This window comes from Protobothrops mucrosquamatus, unplaced genomic scaffold (assembly GCF_001527695.2).
Source record: "Protobothrops mucrosquamatus isolate PMUCROS unplaced genomic scaffold, P.Mucros_1.0 scaffold49, whole genome shotgun sequence".
NCBI lineage: Eukaryota > Metazoa > Chordata > Lepidosauria > Squamata > Viperidae > Protobothrops > Protobothrops mucrosquamatus.
In genome coordinates this window covers 1921214-1941081 of record NW_015386431.1, presented here as the reverse complement: position 1 = coordinate 1941081, position 19868 = coordinate 1921214, and the positions used below count along the sequence as shown (strand labels likewise).

Here is a 19868-nt window from a genome sequence, read left to right as displayed (position 1 = left end):
GAAACAGATTATTTTGGAATCTGGGACAAATTTTACTGTTGGTATGAGTCAAGAAGAACTGGTCGGGTTTTGAGTTAAAGTTTAAATTTGTGGTATATAAAATTATGTGTTAATACGTAGAGAGATGTATATTTAGAACTTTAAATATGATAAGGAACGAATTACTAGGATCATGTATACTGGAACGTCATGTCATGTCTCTTTTTGTTTTAATTGTTTTGTCAATAAAATTTAAAAAAAAAAAAAAAAAAAAATATTTATATTTCTAGATATTGAGTAGCCAAAATTTTTCTTTATCTTCAACTCATAACAATATCTTGTATTCAAAATACACATCTTATCTACTTAAATATATTCTATTTAAAATCTCATAAGTAGGTTAAAACCCCATTCTTCTTCAGTCTTATTCTAGCTTTCTTTGCCAAATCATCCTCCATGTTCATGCTTTTGAGTCATCAAACAAATCTCCTTGTGTTGTTATATGTATTATGTAATGTTGAAAAGACCATCCAGTCACCATTTTTTTTGAGAAGGCTAGCAGATCTGGCAGGTCTAGCAGGTCTCTTCATTTTTCCCTCTCAATCTAGTTGTCCTGAATTATTTATCTTCTCTTCCATCTATTCTTCTTCTTCATCCTCAGGTTCCTTCTGGTTCATATAGCAAGTTTTTTCCTCCTTCCATATTGTCAGATTCTTTTCTGGATTTTCCATTGTCTGTACTTGTTGGGCAGTTAAATCTTCTGTCATAATATTTAATTGTTCCACTTTTTCTGTTGTATTCTGTATGGTTGATTTTTTTAGTTGTAATCAAAATTTGCATTTGCATATCTGAGCTGCTTTCTCGCTTTTTTCTAAAGGTTCTCATTTCATCGTCAGCTGTAAGAAGGGTTTGATAAATTGCTTTCAATGTAGCAAGAATTTGTTCCTGATTTTCCTCCATAAAAAAGTCTGTTCTTGATCTTCTTCCATAATGATGAGTTAGATTAGAAGCTTTTACAATTTTTTGTTACTGTTATTATTTTTTCAGTAAATAGAAAGCACAGCTGAGTCTCTCACATCTGGTGTTTCAAAGTTGCATTAATCTTATCTTATTTTCTGGGTTGTCAGCTGAATCTTTCTTAGAGAATAACAGATTGAAGTTTCAGATTTAGCCACAAGATGTCGCCCCTGCCCTTTAAAAATTTCTTTTGAATCTCAAAGTTATTTTAATCTTTTCTGTTTTTCTTCTATTTTATGAGGAAAAACCCAGATCCTCAATAAAAATTAGAAAGTAAAGAATAGATAGTAGAAAGTCTTTTACTCCACAAACTTTAGAAAATAAAATTCTGATTGGGATCCAATTATTTTTTCAACGTTTTAAACTCCCCTGGATAATCGGTCGCTGCTGTTTCTGGAGGGAGGGATAAAATCCCTTCCCTCTCCACAGGGGGGAAAGTACTTTAGCAGCTTACATAGGTAGAAAAAGGTAGTTAGGATTTAAGAGAGGTAGATCTCACCCAGTCTCTTCCATGCTGCTTTAATGTTGCCTGGTGGTAAGTGTGACTTCGGCTGTCCGCAGCCTAGTGACCGGCCATATTGCTATGGCCGGTCTTTCGTCCGCCGGTTTGGAGGGTAACGCCGGCTCTAACGGGAGAGCTACCGCTCTCCCGCGATCCAGCAAGAGCCCCTCCTTGCTGGTCGCCTCTATGGGGTGACTTTTCAACCCAGCGATGCGAAACTGGACGAGGAAGACAGAGCTCGTCTTCCAAGCGTCCATGGCGGCCGCGTCAGCAAACCGGAAGTCTTGTTACCAATTGTTTTCTTGGTGACTATGGTCCCAGCTGCCTTGAGATCATTGACAAGATCCTTTCATGTAGTTCTGGGCTGATTCCGCACTGTTCTCATGATGATTGAAACTCCACAAGATGAGATCTTGCATGGAGCCCCAGACCGAGAGAGATTGACAATTATTTTATGTTTCTTCCATTTGCGAATAATCTCAGCAACTGTTGTCGCCTTCTCACCAAGCTGCTTTGCAATAGTCTTGTAGCCCATTCCAGCCTTGTGTACGTCTACAGTCTTGTCCCTGACATCCTTGGACAGCTCTTTGGTCTTTGCCATGGTGGAGAGTTTGTAATTTGATTGATTGCTTTTGTGGACAGGCAACTTTTATACAGGTAACGAGCTGAGATTAGGAGCACTTCCGTTAAGAGAGTGCTCCTAATCTCCGCTCATTACCTGTATAAAAGACACTTGGGAGCCAGAAATCTTGCCGATTGATAGGGAATCAAATACTTATTTCACTCATTAAAATGCAAATCAATTTATAACTTTTTTGAAATGTTTTTTTCTGGTTTTTTTTGTTGTTATTCTGTCTCTCACTGTTAAATTAAACCTACCATTAAAATTATAGACTGATCATTTCTTTACCATTGGGCAAATGTACAAAATCAGCAGGGGATCAAATACTTTTTCCCCTCACTGTATGTTATCTGCAGTCAATCAAATGGGATGCTATATAAATGATATAAAATTAAAAAATATATAACAAATAACAGAACTGAAATAATAGTATGAAGTAAACATAATACTATAAATGTTTGGTGCTTTCAAGTTATATTTTAATTACAAGAGTGAGATCATGGTTAACAACAGTAACCTCATAAAGTATATTTACATAGTATTTATATCAGTCACTAAGTTCTTCCTCATCACTAAAATATGCACTTTTTTTGATGCGTGGTCGTCTTGAATCGGATGTGGAAGGCTCCCCAGCATTTTGAGTTGAACATTGCTGTTCTTCTTCAATTTTGGCTTGCTGCAAAGTAATTGCATAAAACACAAAAATGGAAAACAGAATTATATTAAATTCTGTAACACACACTGTCCAAAATTAAGACATTGACAGGCCCAGTTGTTTGCTTCAGCCCTGTAATTTCTATTATTTTGAGCCATACTATCCTATGGGTGAAATTACACATTAATTATTAAATGGAAGACAAAACAACAATGGTGCCTTCTTTCCTCAACTCATCATAGAACAATCCATAATAGAATATTATGTTTTAACTAATTTATCATAGTGTTTGTGGCTATGTTCACAGATAATATGAATCAAACCACAATGGCTCCACTTAAGTCACACCACGATAAGATGTGATGGGACAAGATAACCTTTATTGTTACTTTTTTCTGTGAACACACTGCACACATTAAAAAATGAAATTCTGATGCTCACTCTCAAAAAATATACCCATACATGCACCCATATCCATATGTGCAAACAAATAAACATACACTATCTATATACACATACACACACACACACACACACACACACACACACACACACACACTGTCAGATGTCTATCTTGGCTTTCTTTGAAGCTCTCTAGCAACTGCCATAACCAGGGGGGAGGGGACATTTGGGAGGGAAAGAATGCTGTGAGAATTTGGGGAGTAGGGACATTAGCAGGAACCAGAGATGCCAAACTGCCATCTGCCTGCCTTCAAGCATGCCGGCCCTGGGAAAGGAATTTACAATGGTGCCTGAGGCAGCAGGTTCCCAAAACATCAGGCCACAACTGGATTGGACTGCTCTGGCCACGGGGAGAGTTTTGGACATTGGGGATTGCTTTCAATAAACGATTTTTGTGCAGTTTTCTTTCAGAGCTTGTCTTGCTCACACTGCACTCAATATCTCTAGTAAAAATGCCTTTTCTCTAACATTCATGAGTCAAGGGTCGTTGACAAGCCATGAAAGCAGCTTGGAAGAGGCTGGACCTCGCAGAGGGCCCCCGGCCAAACCACATCGCCCAAAAGAGGAGCTTGAATGGATGGGGGAAATGAGTATCGGCAAGGAGGATCCAAAATCCCGGTAGTCACTCACCCTGGGGATGAAAGATGAAGAAGCAAAAGAGAAAACCCTCAGTATAACCTACATGAGGGGAAGCTGCAGAGCCAGGAGATGAGAGCAACACAGTGGACGGGGTGAGGAGGAAGGCCAAGGAGAGCCAGACAAGTGGGAGGATCTGGTGGAACAAGCCCAAAGGGTACTGAAGGATGCCTTCAGGAACAGGCGAGTCAGAGAACTCCTTGCCCAGCTAGCCAAACTTTGAGCTGAACTGGAACCAATGAGAGATAGCACTGCAATGCCAGCAGCCACAGCAGAGAGGGGCAGCAATTTGACCTGGACCCACTCTGGCACAAGCGACCCTGCCAACAGCTGCTCCAGCAATGCAGCCCCCTCACCAGTAGGCTCTTTCCCCCAAGGGAAGAGGTGCCAAGGCCCCCAGCCGTAGGCCTGAAGTAAAGGGGAGACACAAAGCAATTGGGGTTCTTCCTCACTCAGGTCTGGAACTACATGTAGGAGTATGGAGCTGACCTAGCTACCAAGGTAGCCTGGGTCAGATGTGGCTCTGGACCATGTGACCATGGCTCTGGGAGGCACCGCAGCAGAGTGGATGGTCTCGCTCCACAGCAATGACGCCCCAGAACTCTGCAGCTTCGACCGACCCACTCACCTAACACAAAGCGCGAACTTGCATCAAAACCATCAATCAGGGTTGCAGAGGAGTGACAGCTTATAATCAAGAGTTCTGTGAACTGGCATGCTGGCTGGCTGATTGGCCGGAAGACATCCTGATCAAGCATTCCAAGATGGGCTCAATAATGATGTGTACAACACCTGCATCTCAGGAGAAGCCCCTCACATCCTTCATCAGTGTTATGTGCTAGCCGAGGAAGTGGAAATCAACCTGGCCAGGTCCCATAGTGGAACATCCATGGATGGTGTTGTTCCTCCCCCCTAGAGAAGAGGGATACCCTGAGAATGCCCCAAACACTGAACTACAGGCTACTTCAAATGTGGAAAGGAGGGCCATCGATTGCCGACTCGCCAAAGTGACTCCAAAAACCAGCGTCGCTGCGGGGAAGAAGGCATGAAAGCTCACATCGAAACCTCATGAAATGGCATTAGAGGGAGTTAAACTCATTGAGTTCTCCCTGCCTGGCTACGGGGACCAGAGAATTCCAACCACCCCAGAGAGGAGCGACACAGACTCCGATGACAATCCCCTGGTAGGTCGCACTGTGAACCCATCCCAGTCGAACTGAACATGCTATCATCAGGCACCCAGGGAAAACTAAATGCATAGTGAGCCATGAAGTGGTAGAGAAGCTGAGACTGAGGCTCTGACAATTGAGGGTGCCTATAGCATTTTGTCAACCGGACGGGACTATAGCTGGAGGAGCCCCAGCCCATTTTATAACAAAGCTGGTGGAAATGCAAATGGGGAACCACCACTTTATTGTGGCTCCGGGACTGGAGAGACCCCTTTTACTGGAGCTGGCATGGCTCCAAAAATGGAACCCTTATATTAACTGGTGAAAGAAACTATTAAAAATCCAAAGGGGAGGGCCCAAGAGAGGAGAACTAAACCACTCAGGGTACGATGGAACTAGCTGCGATGGCATGAACCAGCCAAGACAGTACCCTAACATCCCCAAGGAATATTGGGATCTCAGGGAGGTCTTTAGTGAAAAGGGACCTGATGTACTCTCGCCTCACCAGCCAACAGACTGCACCATCGAGATCCTCCCTGGGGCTAGACTGCCAAAGCCCAAAGTACACTCTATGACTCCCTGGAAGCTGGAAGAACTCCGCACATTCATAGACAAAAACTTGCAACATGGATTTATCCAACCAGCCAGAGGCTGGACAGCCGATCCAGTTCTATTCCAAGAAAAGAAGGATGGTTCTCTCTGCTTATGCGTGGACTATTGTAAGCTGAACATGGTTTGTGTGGAGAATGTGTATCCTGCCACTTATGAAGAACATGTTAGCCGGAGAGAGCTTTCGGTGACGTCGTTGGTAGTAGACCCTGGGTTACGACTCTCCGTTCCCAGGGTCCGAATTTCTTTTGCTGGCGGGCCCAGCAGGGCTGAATGCCACCCTGGAGGGGTGGCCACCGAGAGGTGAACTCTTTGAGGAAAGGAACTCAAAATAGCCTCTGGATCCGGCGAGAGAAAGGCGGAGAGCTTCGCGTTTGCCTCCATGTTCAGCAGATCATCGGAGACAGGAGTCAGCTGTTTCAGGAAGCAAGCAACTGGTCCAGGTGAGATGATATCAGTTTTTGTTGCAAAGTGGACCTTTTGAGAAAATTGCCTGTCTTTAAAGTTAAGCTGGAAGCCAAATGGGAGGAAAGGAGGATTTTTGCTTCTCCCCCCTCCCGAAAAGCGGCGGTTTCAGCGTTTTAAAACTTTTGAAAAAGTTTTGAATTGAAGTTACATTGAAGGAATCAGTTTGTCTTATTATAGAGGGGAAGAAAGACGTATTATTACCCTACTTGGGAAAAGCCACCTTAATTGCTTTTTTAAAGAATTTTTTGGAACGTTAGTTTTGTGTATTTACTGCTGGAACTTTCTCTTTTTCTTTTACTTTCTCCCTATGTAAATAGCGGGGGAAGAAACAGCGTCCCCTGGTGGTTATTTTGCAACTTTTCTCCTTTGTTCTTTTGTTACATTAACTTTGTTGATTCAGCTGTGGAGTTTGGCTCAATGCCCAGACACTTGGCTGACTGCCCAGACATTCCTACCTTGCTTGGAGATTATTAAGAGAGACTGTTTTTGTTTTTTTGTCTTTGCTTTGTGTCTGGTTCCCTTTTTGGATTTATTTTATTCTTTTTAAAACAAAGGAACAACAGAAGAAGATTTTTATGTCTCTAACTGGATTATAAATTGGATATTGTTTCTTTCTTTCTTTTTTTATTGTTCCTTTTTTTGTCAGCTTTGCTGTGTGGATATAAACATATTTTTATGTCTCTCTTTTTCTATTTGTTTTTTTTTTTTGTCTAGAGACATATTTTTTCCTACATTTTGATAATTCTTTGCTGGATATTCTTACTTTTATTTTTTACTGAGGGTTTTGGATTATATCTTTTTTTTCTTATTTCTTTCCTTTTCTGAGCTTTTTGGTGGATTATAATTGGCCATCGGGCCCTATTTTGGGATTATAACTAATTGGGCCATCGGGCTTGATGGTGGATTATAAATAAATATAATAATCAAGATGAGTGTTTCAAATTTGGCGAAAGGGGTGAGGAAGGGCTCCTCGGCTCCTGCATCAACTTCAGTGAGTCCAGCGCTTCAAAAATCGATTACAACATTTTTACAACCGGACACTCAGCAGAAGGATATGCAAGCCATTCTCCAGGCAATTGTAGATTCCAAAATGGAAATGAAAAAGGACTTTGAAGACTTGAAAAATGATTTGCTTAAGATGGATCAAAAAATGGAAGCCTTTCAACAGGCGATGCCAGATACTCAACAAAGAATCCAAAATATTGAAGACAAGTCAGTAGTAGTGGATCAGAAATTAGAAGCTCTCCAAGATGAAAATCAGAGATTGGCACAATCTAACGCGGAGCTGGAAGAAAGTATGGCGATGATGGAGATGGAACGGGCATCATACTTTCTAAGATTTCAAAATATGATAGAAGAGAGTGATGAGAACTTGTTACTATTGATGAGTGAATTATTGGTGGACTTGCTCAGAATGAAAATGGATCAAATCAAAAGAGAAGTCGATCAAGTTTTTAGAGTGAATTCAAATTATGCAAGAAGAAATAGAGTGCCCAGGAAGGTTCATGTTAGATTTAGTAAAAGAGCAGTGCGGGATGAGATCCTGAGACTAGTGAGGGATCAACCACTGAAATATAAAGATAAAGAATTGATAGTTCTCAAACAGATTCCAAGAAGAATTAGAGAAGCTCGAAGAGAATATCAATTTTTGACAAGGAAATTGATTAGTAGAGGAGTGAATTTCAGATGGTTGATTCCAGAAGGATTACTAATTTTTTTTGGGACTCAAAAAGATATAGATTGAGCACTCCACAACAAGCAGAGGATTTTTTAAACAATCATAGAGCCTTCTTGGAGAAAGGCAAGGCGGAACCTAAGAAATCAGAGGAAACGGCTACAGGAACATCAAAACAAATGGAGGAAGAAGTGCCCAAAAAGACTCAATCAGAGGAAGATGTTAGACCTAAAGATCAGAGACAGATAAGCTCTCCTAGAAAATTGAGATCTCGATATAATTGAAACCATGGAGGAAATTGGAATTCTTTCAATAAATATAAATGGTCTTAACTCCCCATCAAAAAGGAGTAAAATATTTCACAGATTACAAAAGCTAAAAATGGACATAGTTTGTCTCCAGGAGACACACATTAAGATACAACATTCCAGAATCCTTGAACAATCAAAACTAGGTAAACTTTATTTCTCTTTGGCATCACAAAAGAAAAGAGGGATAGCTCTCTATATAAAAGAAAAGATGAACCCAAAACAAATTTACGTTGATGAAGAGGGAAGAATATTAATGGTAGAGATTACATGGAACCAAAATATATGGGAGCGATATATGCTCATTGGGAGCGATATATGCTCCCAATGAGAAACAAGATCAATTTTTTCAGCAATTATATGATAAACTTGTGGACTTAAATTATCATAGCTTGTGTATATTTGGAGATTTCAATGCAATTGTTGATCCAGTACGGGACTATAAAAGTTACAAACAAGGGAAAAAAGGAAGTAATATCTTACCTAAACCCTTTCTAAAAATGAAAGATGAACTCTGTATACAGGACGCTTGGAGAGAGATGAATCCAGAAAAAGCACAATATACTTTTTACTCAAATAGACACAAATCGTGGTCAAGAATTGACATGATATGGACTTCTCTTGATTTAAAGACCATGATACAAGTAATTGAAATAGAATCGAACATTTGGGCAGATCATAATCCAATTAAAATGATTTGGAAAGGATTTAAGAAAAAATCGAGATGGTCCTTGAATAAATCAATATTGAAGGAAAAGGAATTTCTACAATTTGCTACAAAAGAAATGGAATTTTTTTTTTTAAAGTTAACAAAAAAGAAGAAACCTCTATTCAAATTGTATGGGACACGGCAAAAGCATACTTTAGAGGTTTGGCTATAACTTATCTTGCCAAAAAGAATAAGGAAAAGAAACATATTCAAGAACAACTTAGTATTCTGGAATCTGAGTTACAATTAGACCCACAAAAGAAAAAGCTGAAAATACAAATGGAATTATTAAAACACAAATTAAATTTACTTGAGACAAATATAATGGCACAACAGATTAAATGATCTAAACAGAATTTCTTTGAAAATGCTAATAAACCAGGGAGATGGTTTGCATATAGATTAAAAAAAGAAAAAGAAAAAAGATTAATAAGTAAGCTACGGGACTCAGGGTGAGCTACATTGCCATAATGATTCAATGAAAAAAATTACGAAGGCTTATTATGAGATACTTTATAAGGCGGAGACGGTTTCTAAAGAGGCAATCCAGACTTACTTAAAAGAAGCAAACCTCCCAAAGGTTCCTGAGAATATTTGCCAGAGGCTAAACGAGAATATATCAATGATTGAGATTACAGAGGCAATAAAAAAGCAAAAGAAAGATAAAACACCAGGACCTGACGGACTTCCTGCAGAATTTTATGTAGCACTACAAGATATTATAACTCCAACTTTGAAAGACTTATGTAATGAAGTCCTTATACAGACAAAAATACCGGACTCATGGACTGAAGCTAATATCACTTTGATACCTAAAGAAGATACTGATCATACACTAATTAAATATTATAGACCAATATTGCTACTAAATGTGGATTATAAAATCTTTGCTGCAATAATGGCAGAAAGAATGAAAAACTTTTTGACTGAATTTATTCACTCAGACCAAAATGGTTTCCTACCAAAAAGACAGATAAAGAACAACTTGAGGATTATTTTAAACGTCTTGGAATATTATGAAATTCATCCAGGGAACCAGATGGCACTTATATTTTTTGATGCACAAAAAGCCTTTGATAATTTAAATTGGCAATTTATGTTTCAACAACTTCAAGAAATGGACTTTGGTGAGAATTTTAATAAAACAATTCAAGCAATTTATAAGAAACAAACAGCAAGAATACTTTTAAATGGAGATTATACAGATGGATTTGAGATTAAAAAAGGCACCAGACAGGGATGTCCACTGTCTCCCCTGTTATTTATTCTTACATTAGAGGTACTGGCAAGAAATATTAGACAAGATACAGAAATTAAAAGTCTGGAGATTAAAGACCAGAAATATAAATTACAGGCCTTTGTGGATGACTTGGTTTTTATTTTAGAGGAGCCATTGGAAACAGCCGATAAACTCTTGCAGAAAATTGAGAAATTTGGAGAAGTGGCTTGACTGAAAATAAATAGGGAAAAGACTAAAGTATTAACAAAACATCTAACAGACAAACAGAAAATTCAACTCGCTAAAATGACAAACCTTCAAATAGTTAAAAAAGTCAAATATTTGGGCATTTATTTAACTGCAAAATATACCACATTTAAAAAAGATAATTATGAGAGATGGGGCGTTGTCTTACCTGAACGCCTTTTCTCAGCACGGAGATGGAGAATCCACCAATGGGTTTAGACTGTGTTCCTGCCCAATCAGATCAAGTCAGCCAAAGTTGCAACGCCTGTGTTCTGTCCCCCGTCCGACCCACACACCCCAACCAGTCAGCCGAGGCCTGAAAAACTACTCGGCACAGACAAAGACAAATGAATTTCTTGGCAGCAACTGCGTAGCTGCCTGCCAAGCCTTTACTGATAAGACACAGCAAACAGAGATAACTTGCCAGAGTGCTTGCAACAGAATATCCAGCAAAAATTGTCCGTCACGAAAATTCACATGCTTGCTTATATAGCCAGTGGGGTGTGGCCCAGTGACTCAGCTGAACTATCTGGCACGACGTGTCCGCTGCTGCGCACGCTTGTCCTTCTGACGCTGGCGTGGATCCAGCCAAGACGTATCCTCGTCGGAGTCCGATACACCTGGCTCCTGGCTGATCCCAGAAGCACCGGGCTCCTGGCCAATCCCAGAAGCACCGGGCTCCTGGCCAATCCCAGAAACACTGGGCTCCTGGCCAATCCCAGAAACACTGGGCTCCTGGCCAAACTCCTCGCTGTCGGAAGGCACCGAAGGCTGCACCAGAGGGGAAGGGCCTGGAGAGGGAGGCCTAGCCATCTCCTCTCCTTCATGTTCAGAGCCTTCCTCCTCTGATGAGAGGGACCCACCGGACGGAGCCACAACAGCCTGTCCTGGACTAGGGTGTCCCAGTCTCGACGCGGGCGAAGCCATTGACTGACAGCAAGACGTGTTGGCTCATGAATATTCTAACCCTAGGCCTAAAAAACCTGTGAGGGCGGGAGTGGATTCTCCATCTCCGTGCTGAGAAAAGGCGTTCAGGTAAGACAATGCCCCTTCTCCAGCACTGGAGATGGAGAATCCACCAATGGGACATACCAAAGCCTACTGTCCCTGAGGGAGGGAAGCAGGCCGGTCCGGTGTGATGTCTCGAGGTACGACCTTGTTGGAGAACTCTCCTGCCAAAGGAGGCCTCCGCCGAGGCGAACCTGTCTAGCTTATAGTGACATATAAAGGGCGATGGTGAAGACCACGTGGCTGCCCTACAAATGTCCTCAATGGACGCCTGAGTGGGCCAAGCCGCAGAGGTAGCCACACTACGGGTTGAGTGGGCCGTGACATGTCATGGAACCGGCAATGACTCAGATTGGTACACCCCCACAATACATGCCCTGATCCACCTGCCAATCGTGGAGGAGGATACCTTCCTACCCTTGGAAGAAGGATGGAAGGAAACGAAGAGGGCTTCGGAATTGTGGAAGACAGCTGTCTGTGAGATGTAGTAACAGAGTGCTCTGCGAACATCCAGAAGGTGCCATTGCCGTTCCAGAGGGTGCGATGGATTAGGCCAGAAATCTGGAAGCACCATTTCCTGAGCCCTGTGGAAAAGAGAATTGATCTTAGGGAGAAAGGTAGGGTCTAGATGGAGGACCACTCGGTCCCGATGAAATATGCATAGGTCATCCCTGGTGGAGAGTGCCGCTAATTTCGATATCCGTTGCACAGAAGTAATTGCCACCAGGAAGGTGACCTTGTGTGATAAGTATCACATATCACACGTCCTGAGAGGCTCAAAGGGTGGTTTGGTGAGAGCCCAGAGAACCAGCGGCAGTTCCCAAGAGGGGTACCTATGCACTACAGGGGGCTTGGTGTTTGTGGCACCCTTGATGAATGAGCGAATCAACGGATGTTGACTAAGGGATACCGCAGTGTCACAGGTAAGTAGAGTGGAAAGAGCAGCTACCTGTCTGTGTAGCGTGTTCGGAGCCAAGCCCCTCTCCAGACCCTCCAGAAGATAGTCTAATATCTTTGGAATCATTAAGTCAGAAATGGATAAGTGATGGGTCGTGCACCATGAACAGAAATTCCTCCACGTGGCCTCATAAATACGGTTGGTAGAGGGCCGACGGGAGGCCTGGATCATGGTAATGACACCTGGCGAGCAGGACTCCTGGGATAAGACCCTGCGCTCAAGTGCCAGATGGCTAATTGGAGCCATTGGGGATCCGGATAAAGGAAGGTCCCCTGGCTGAGTGAGACCTGATCCTGAGGAATCCTCCATGGGGGAGTTATGGAGAGGTTCACGAGGTCGGCGAAACATGGTCTCCGCGGCCAGTACGGGGCCACTAGAAGAATCTCTGCCCTCCCCCAAAGGAGCTTGCGGACAACCGCTGGAAGAAGAGGGAGAGGGGGAAAGGCATAGAGCAGTCCCTCCGGCCACGGACTCCGAAGAGCATCCATCCATTCTGCCCCTAGAGATGGGAAACGGGAGAAGAATCTCGGTAAGTAAGTGTTCAAAGAGGTCCAGTATTGGCAATCTGAAGCGATGGGAGATCTCCTTGAAGATCCTCAGATGTAGACGCCATTCTGAATGGTCCATTGTCAGGACCTGCTCAGGAAGTCTGCCTGAGTGTTCGCCGCCCGATATGTGGTCGGCCTTGATGGAGGCAAGGTTGGTCTCTGCCCAGGAGCCCAGCAGAAGGGCCTTGGTCAAGAGTGCACGGGATCGGGTGCCCCCTTGCCGGTTCACATGGGCCTTTGCCGCTACGTTGTCTGTGAGGACCAATACGTGATGCTTCGCAACCGTGCTGCAGAAGTGACAGAGCGCTAGGTGTATGGCCCTGAGCTCCAGCCAGTTGATATTGTGCCGAAGGTCGGAGCAGGACCATCGGCCTTGGACCCACTGTGAGCAAAGGTGTGCTACCCAGCCAAACAGGCTGGCATCAGTCGTAAGGGTGAGTCGATCGGGTTCCTCCCTGAGCATGGCCAACGAGAGCCACCACCTGAGGGAGCGCGAGACGCGAAGCGGGACTCTCACCCTTCGATTAGAGGAACTGAAGTTCAGTCTCTGGAAGGGGAGTAGGAACCACTGGAGGTTCCTGGAGTGGAGCCTGGCCCAGGGTACGATTGCTATGGCCGAAATCATTTTCCCTAGTAATTGGGAGAGGCTGGCCAACATCACTGTTCGACTTCTGTGTGTCTGGAAAACTAACTCCCATATGCTGTCACAGTGTTCCTGGGAGAGATATACCCAGCATTCCACCGTGTCTATGATGGCCCCTAGGTGCAGTAGCCTGGTTGTGGGAACCGTGTGGCTTTTTGAGAAATTTACTGAGAATCCGTGAGTTTGGAGAAGCCTTATCACTATGTCGAGGTCTGACTGAGTGGCCTGGATAGACGATGACTGGATCAGGATGTCATCCAGGTAACACTGGACTCTGACAGGCACCATTCTCAGGTGAGTGGCTAGAACCGCCAGGATCTTGGTAAAGACTCTTGGGGCTGAGGACAGGCCGAATGGGAGTGCCCTGTACTGGTAATGGTGGCCTATGTAGGCAAACCTTAGAAACCGGCGGTGGTTGAGAGAAATGGGGATGTGGAGATACGCTTCTGTGAGGTCGATGGATGTCAGGAAGTCTCCCTTTCTTATGCTTCCCAAGATGGACTGGAGCGTTTGCATCTTGAACTTTCGGTATGCAAGATGATAGTTTAAGCCCTTTAGGTTTAGTATAGCTCTCCATCCCCCTGAAGTTGTGGGGACGACGAAGATAATGGAGTAAAATCCCCGACCTCTCTGATCCAACAGCACCGGTTCTATGGCTCTTATGCTGAAGAGGTGGTGAATGGCCTCCTGCATTAGTTTTTTCTTTCTGGGATTTGTTATGTGAGGACAAGAAATGAAACGGTTCAGAGGGTTGGAGATGAACTCCAGGGACAGTCCATGATGAACAGTGTTCAGGACCCAGGCATCTATGGTGGTGGCCTCCCACTGGTGGGCAAAGAGAGAAAGTCTGCCCCCAATGGGAGGAGCCACCCGAGAGTCACTTGGACTGGCAGAATGGTCGGCCGCTCCCGCGAAAGGGCTGTTTGCCCTGAAATTGTTGCCTGGGTCTAGAAGCCGGTCTGTCAGGCTGTCTGTCCTGTCTGACCTGAAAGGGGCGGTTGGGATGGGAATTGTTGGACCTGGCTCCTGCACGAAAGGACTGTCTCCTTGTGTAGGTGTTGGCTCGTTTGTCAGAGCATTTAATAAGATGATTAAGGACCTTACGCTTGTCCTTATTCTCTGTAAGGTATGGATCAAGAGCTTCCCTGAACAGTTTCCCTCCCTGATAAGGGGCTGCAGACAAGCGCCATTTAGACTTGGCATCAGCATGCCAGTGCTTTAGCCAGAGCATGCAGCGTGCAGTAACGTTAAGATGCCATGGCCCTGGAGGAAAATCTGGCCGCATGCAGTGTGGCATCGGAAGCATATTCCGCGGCCGCCACCAGCTTGCTCAAGTCCTGATGCATGCGGATATCCTCCGCCGGAATCCTGGCTTGAAGCTGTCAGAGCCAGAGGAGCGAGGACCTGGTGAAGAAAGAGGCCGAGGTGGTTGCCCTGATAGCCCATGCCACAGCTTGATGGGTTCTGCGGAACGTGAGCTCCCATCTGCGATCCTCTGCCTTGAGAGCCTCAGATATATCGCCAGAAATGGCAGTGGGGGATAGAAGGGGACCTAAGGGCTCATCCACCACGGGCACCTCTAGAGCATCCGTCAGATCTTGGGCAATGTTGAAGAGCCTTTTCTCATTCCTACTGGGGAGAAAAAAAGTGCCCGGGGAAGCCCACTGTTTACAGACTGCGTTTAGAAACATGGGCGGACAAGGTATACGGTGTTGGGTCATTACCGGTTCGGTGAAGACCAGGTCCGCCTCTGAGTCTGGTGTGGTTGTCGTTGCCGGTGCCGAGTAATCGGTTCCGATATGAGCTGTGGATCTGGCCTTGCAGAGCAGGGGAACAAAAAAGGAAGGGTTAAACAGACTGCCAAATGATGGTGTTTCTGGAGAAGGTTCCTCCTCATCTGACCATGGGACCTCCAGTTCAGCATCGTACTCGTGAGGAGATGAGGCCTCGGAGTAGGAGGACTGAGAAGGGGAAGAAGGCGCGTGCTAAGCCGCGGAAGTCGACTGATGAATCGGGAGGGAAATGACCGAATCTGGCCTAGGTGCTTGCGCCCTGGCCTCAAGAGCACGCTCTACAGCCTGTGCGATCAACGTTTGTAAGCGATCCTCTGTGGGAAAGGAGACCGGTTCGGCTGCCCTGAGACCAGCCACAGTGGGGATAAAGGTGGCTTCAGGGGCCGAGAGTTGGGCCCGTGGAGTAGGGGGCTGAGAACTGGGATTAGCGCCGACTGGGTCACAAGGTACACAGGAGGGGAGAGAAGTTCCCCTGTTGACCAGATTCCCTGGGCAGAGGTGGAGGGACCCAGGGGCAAATCGAAAGAGGGCGCTTCTGCTTGTTTAGACTCGATCCTGGCTTGCTTTTGAGCTTTAGAGAACTCTTTCTCAAGCACCTGGTGTCTCCTGCTGGCCTGCTTTTCCGCCCTTTTGGAGGTCTTTGCCGCAGATCTGGCTTTGGCCTTGGCTGAAATCTTGCCTGCGGCCTCCTGATTGGAGGATTTATGCCGTTTTGGGGCCGATGAAGTCGGTAAGCTGTCCTTAGTCCTAGTATCCTCCATTCTCATGGATAAACTCAGGTGCACAATAGGGTACCCCTGGTATCCGGCTCCCACGCCGGCGGGAGGGAGGAAGTGAAGGGCAGGAGATATACTGGTCTCCTTGCCCCCCTGGTCACCAGGCTGGTGTTATCCGACAGACCGGACGTGCGGGCAGCCATGAGGTGTTGCCGGCCAGCTACGAGAAGAGTGGCAACACAATGTGCGCGGTGCGTGGGCCTGGGACGGGGAAGTCCCCTGTGCAGTGCACAGTAGCCACTGCCCACCACAGACGGCGAGGGAAATGAAACCCCGGCCTTCTAAAGGTAAACTGAGGCCTCACTGGTGGCCGCAAATGGTAAGGCAGCTTGGTGCAGGCCCCTAAAATGGACCTGTTGTCTGAACCTGTCCCTGTTATTGTTTCTCTCACCTTGATGGTCCGATCTGGGCTGATAGGGACGGGAAAAGGCCCCCTGATCCGTGCCTGCATCAGGTCGGAAGAATGGTCTGCGGGAATAGGAGGGAGCTCTCCTCTCCGTCCTCTTTGTCAGGTGGGCCAGGATCTTGCGTTTGTCCTTATTTTCAATTAGATAAGGGTCGAGCGCCTCGCCAAAGAGCCGGCCGCTCTTATAGGGTGCCGCCGCTAAACGCCACTTAGCCTTCATGTCCGCTCTCCAATGCTTGAGCCACAGCAATCTGTGTGCACCAGTGTTGTACGCTATTGCTCTGGCAGAGAAATTGGTCGTGTGTAAGGAGGAATCCGACATGAGCTCCGCTGCCGCCACTAACCTTCTTAAATTCTGGTGAGTTTTCTCCTCCACTGGGGGAATACTCGATTGGAGTTGGCGCAGCCAAAGAAGAGATGTCCTGTCAAAAAAGAACGTAGTGATGCCTGCCTTGATTGCCCACGCTGAGACCTGGTGTGCCCTGTGGAAGATGAGGTCCATCTTCTTGTCTTCTGATTTCAGGGTCTCCGCTGCATCCCCGGCTATCGGGGGTGGAGAAAAGAGGGTTGCAATGGGTTCATCTATTGTTGGCACTTCTATTATCTCTGATAGTGCCGGATCTATGTTGAACATTTTCTTCTCTGCCCCACCCCATTGGGAGGAAGGAACCCGGTGCCCCCATGTTGTTCTGAACAGAATCAAAGAAGAGAGGTGGACAGGGGACAAAGTGTTGGGTATAGGTGGGCTGTGAAAACACTTCGTTGTTTGTGACCTTACTAGTTGAGGGATCGGTGGAGTTTCCTTTCTGCGGAATCGGGGGCCTCTCGATATTTGCAGTGCCGCTGGCCTTATGTAGCAACATCTTGAATAAGGACGGATTAAATAGGCCTACAAACGGAGGAGGATCTGGAAATACATCCTCTTCGTCGGACAGTCTCTGATCCATCAGCTCATGGTCCTCCGCAGGAGACCTCCTGCCTCTGGAGGACCTGGAGATGGAAATAGAGTTTTGGTACACAGAGGCCTCCTCTTGAGAAAAGCGGGAGCCGCCCCTAGAGGCCACAGACCTTGTTCTGGAACAATGGTGTCTTGAAGAGGCCATGGCCTGTGCGACAGCCTGAGATATCAGGGATTGAAGGTGCTCTGAAGACATTGCTCCATGATTATCTGAGCAACGGGTGCCTGCTTCTGAACCCAGATCTCCAGGCCCCTCGCTTAGGGGAGAGCCGTTCCCCTGTTCCGTATCAGCCTCTGTTTCCAGAGGTTCCTGGCTGGGCTTCCTTGTGCCAAAAATTTCCTCCTCCCTGTAATTGGGTGGCTCTAATTTGTCTTCAGTGGAGTTTTCCCTCCTTTCGGCTCAAGAGGATTGTTTCTCTAGAGCCTGGTGATGTCGCTTAGCCTCCCTATCCGCTGCTTTGGAAGGCCTTTTGGCCGATATTGCCTTGGCCTTGATCTTCCCAGCCATCTCCTGCTTGGATGATCGCTGTCTTTTACGAACAGGGGGACTGGTGGTGGCAGGTTCCTGCGCTGTTTGAACTGTGCTGGTATCTTCCATTCTTAACTGGAATAATTTTCAATTCCGGTCTGGTTCAGGGTAATTGTGAGCTGATCTATGTCTTGTGCTCTTCAATTATTACTATTATTATTAATATTATTATTTTATTTTATTTTTTATTTTATTTGTTATTTTTTATTATTCCTATGTGGCTAGGAAGAAGGACTGAGCTTGGGTGGAGTTGAGGTTGTTATTGGCTGAACCCAATCTCTCTTGTGCCTCCCTCAGCTGTATTTCCTGGAGACTGCCCCCCAAAAAACAACTGCGCTTGTATTCGGTGGAATATGGTCAGCGTGAGCTGCAAGGAAGCCGCGGAGTTGCAGGGAAACTCTGGGAGCGAGCTGCGGAGTCTAAAAGCCCTCCGCCGACCAGCTAATCCCTGGCTTCAGGCAATGGAAACAACAGGAGCCTTCGAGGTCTTTACTTGATTTAGGGTAAGAGCCTTCGAGAGCTGTGATATTCCTCTGCAGCTCACCAGCCTCCGTGCAAGTCGCGGAACGTTTAAAAGGGACGCCCGTGGATCAGCTGGGTTCGCGCGTGTCCTATTGTTCCCACGCAGCTCGCCGGCTTCCGTATGATCCGCGGGAGGTTTAAATTGCCCACTGATCAGCTGTGCTAATGGATTCCAAATTTGCTTCGGCTATCCTGGCTAGCCCTGTGGGAGGATTGGTTTGGGGGGGGAAAGGAGATTGTCTCTCCCTTTGTTCAGGGTCACACTTGGTGACCGGAAAATGGTGTCCGGTTCCTTGTTTGTCCAGCGATCGGCTGGGCTCAGGCCAGCCTCGTGGTTGAGCTGCGATCCGGCAGCAGAAAGGGCTCAAACGAACAGCCGTTTGTTCTTTGCAGTTCCTCCCCCCCCCTCGGATTGACCAAAATATCAGAAATATATAACCTTAAAGAAGAATCACTTCAGGAGTCAAGAATTCAGTCTAATCGGGCTCAAGACTAGTCGAGACTGGGGAAGGGAGGTCCCAGGAGGAGAGGCGGAGCAAAATTGGACGACTAGTCTACGGGCAAAAGATGAAGAAAACCCATTGGTGGATTCTCCACTCGTCATGCTGGAGAATCTTTTTTTTAATTTTTTTTTATTAATAATACAAAATTAAAAACACATTGGACATAGATATGACATCACTGGTTCCATACATCTTCCAACATTTTACAATAGTATTAGTATTCATATAAACATATAGTTTTTGAACTTTGCTCACTATTTATAATATACTATTGACACGTTTTCCCTTATTTCTATATATCTATTTATCTTTTAAATATACATTTGTCTATAATCTATATTTTATTCTAGCACTATACATTTATCTTGGCTACCCTCTTATTGTCTATCCAATCATAAAATTGTTCCCAGATTTTATAGTACTTGGTTTCACTTTTGTCCTTGAGTTCCCATGTAAGTCTATCCATTTCAGTGCAATTGAAAATTTTCAATAATATTTTCTCTTCGGTTGGAGTATCTTTCTCTTTCCATTTTTGAGCGAAGGCTATTCATGCCGCTGTTACTATATGCAATAGTAAATAATTTGTGTCTTTCTTATATTTTCTTTCTATAATTCCCAATAAGAAAAATTCCGGTTTGGCTTCTATATCTATTTGCAAAATTTCTTCCAACCACTTCTTTAATAAGTTCCAAAATTTTTGTGCCTTTGGACATTGCCACATGTGATAGTAATTCCCAACGGTCTCTTCACACTTCCAGCATATCAAGGATTTCCCCTTGTTCATTTGTGCTAATCTTGTGGGAGGGAGGTGCCACTTATAAAACATCTTATAGAGGTTTTCCTTATAGGAGGTTGCTAGAGTAATTTTTAGATTTTTTTCCCATAAATTTTGCCAAATATCCAAATCAATATTGTGCCCAAAATATTTACACCAAATTATCGTTTCTC

At 45.0% G+C, this 19868-nt stretch overlaps 1 protein-coding gene across 3 annotated transcripts in view; it reads right to left on the bottom strand.

Moving 5' to 3' along the window:
• Positions 1-2579: 2579 nt before the first annotated feature.
• The window catches only part of ZCRB1 (zinc finger CCHC-type and RNA binding motif containing 1), a 44241-nt gene continuing 26952 nt past the window's right edge, over positions 2580-19868 (bottom strand). For all 3 annotated transcript variants that reach the window (XM_015811807.1, XM_015811808.1, XM_015811809.1), the window contains one exon: positions 2580-2796. In XM_015811807.1, coding sequence (XP_015667293.1) covers positions 2668-2796 — 129 coding nt within the window. In that variant the 3' untranslated portion in view covers positions 2580-2667. The remainder of the gene's footprint in view (positions 2797-19868) is intronic.